At 64.6% G+C, this 512-nt stretch overlaps 1 protein-coding gene across 1 annotated transcript in view; it reads left to right on the top strand.

The window, feature by feature from the left end:
- Positions 1-79: 79 nt before the first annotated feature.
- ETH_00038150 (uncharacterized protein) overlaps positions 80-512 on the top strand; it is a gene marked incomplete at both ends in the record, with an annotated part of 672 nt that continues 239 nt past the window's right edge. The window contains one exon of the mRNA XM_013375988.1: positions 80-512. Within this exon, the coding sequence (XP_013231442.1) occupies positions 80-512 (433 nt within the window).

Below are 512 nucleotides of genomic sequence, written 5' to 3'. Positions count from 1 at the left end.
GGAGCCACTGCAGAAGCAGCAGCAGCAGCAGCAGCAGCAGCTGCTGCAGCAGCAGCAAGAGCAGCAGGAAGTGCAGCAGATGTTGCTGGGGTGTCCTTGGGAGCGCCCGCTGCTGCACTTGATGTCGCTGTCTGCGAAAAGTGCTGCTGCTCTTTCTGCCGCAGTGCAGCGGGTGCTGCGGGCCGCAGACGCTCCGCAGCAGCAGCAGCAGCAGCAGCAACAGCAGCAGCAGCAGCAGCAGGGGGAGGAGGGGGACGGCTGGCGCGCGGAGCTGCTGTACTTCTTCTGGGGCGTGGGCCAGCTGGTGGACTTGTCTTTTTACTTCTTCAGTTTGCTGCAGCAAAGCGGCAGCAGCACGCTGCTGCAGCGCCTCAACTTTGCTGCTGCTCCTGCCCCCAAACAAGGAGACATGGAAACGGGGCCCCTTGCTGCTGCTGCTCTCGTCTACGCCGCCCTCATTTCCTTCTTAGGAGAGCCCATGGGGGCCCCCAGGGGGCCCCCCCTGGGGGCCC

This window comes from Eimeria tenella, genomic scaffold (genome assembly GCF_000499545.2).
Source record: "Eimeria tenella Houghton genomic scaffold, Eth_scaff3065, whole genome shotgun sequence".
NCBI lineage: Eukaryota > Apicomplexa > Conoidasida > Eucoccidiorida > Eimeriidae > Eimeria > Eimeria tenella.
Note: the sequence above shows the minus strand (reverse complement) of the source record. Positions and strands in the feature narration are given on the sequence as shown.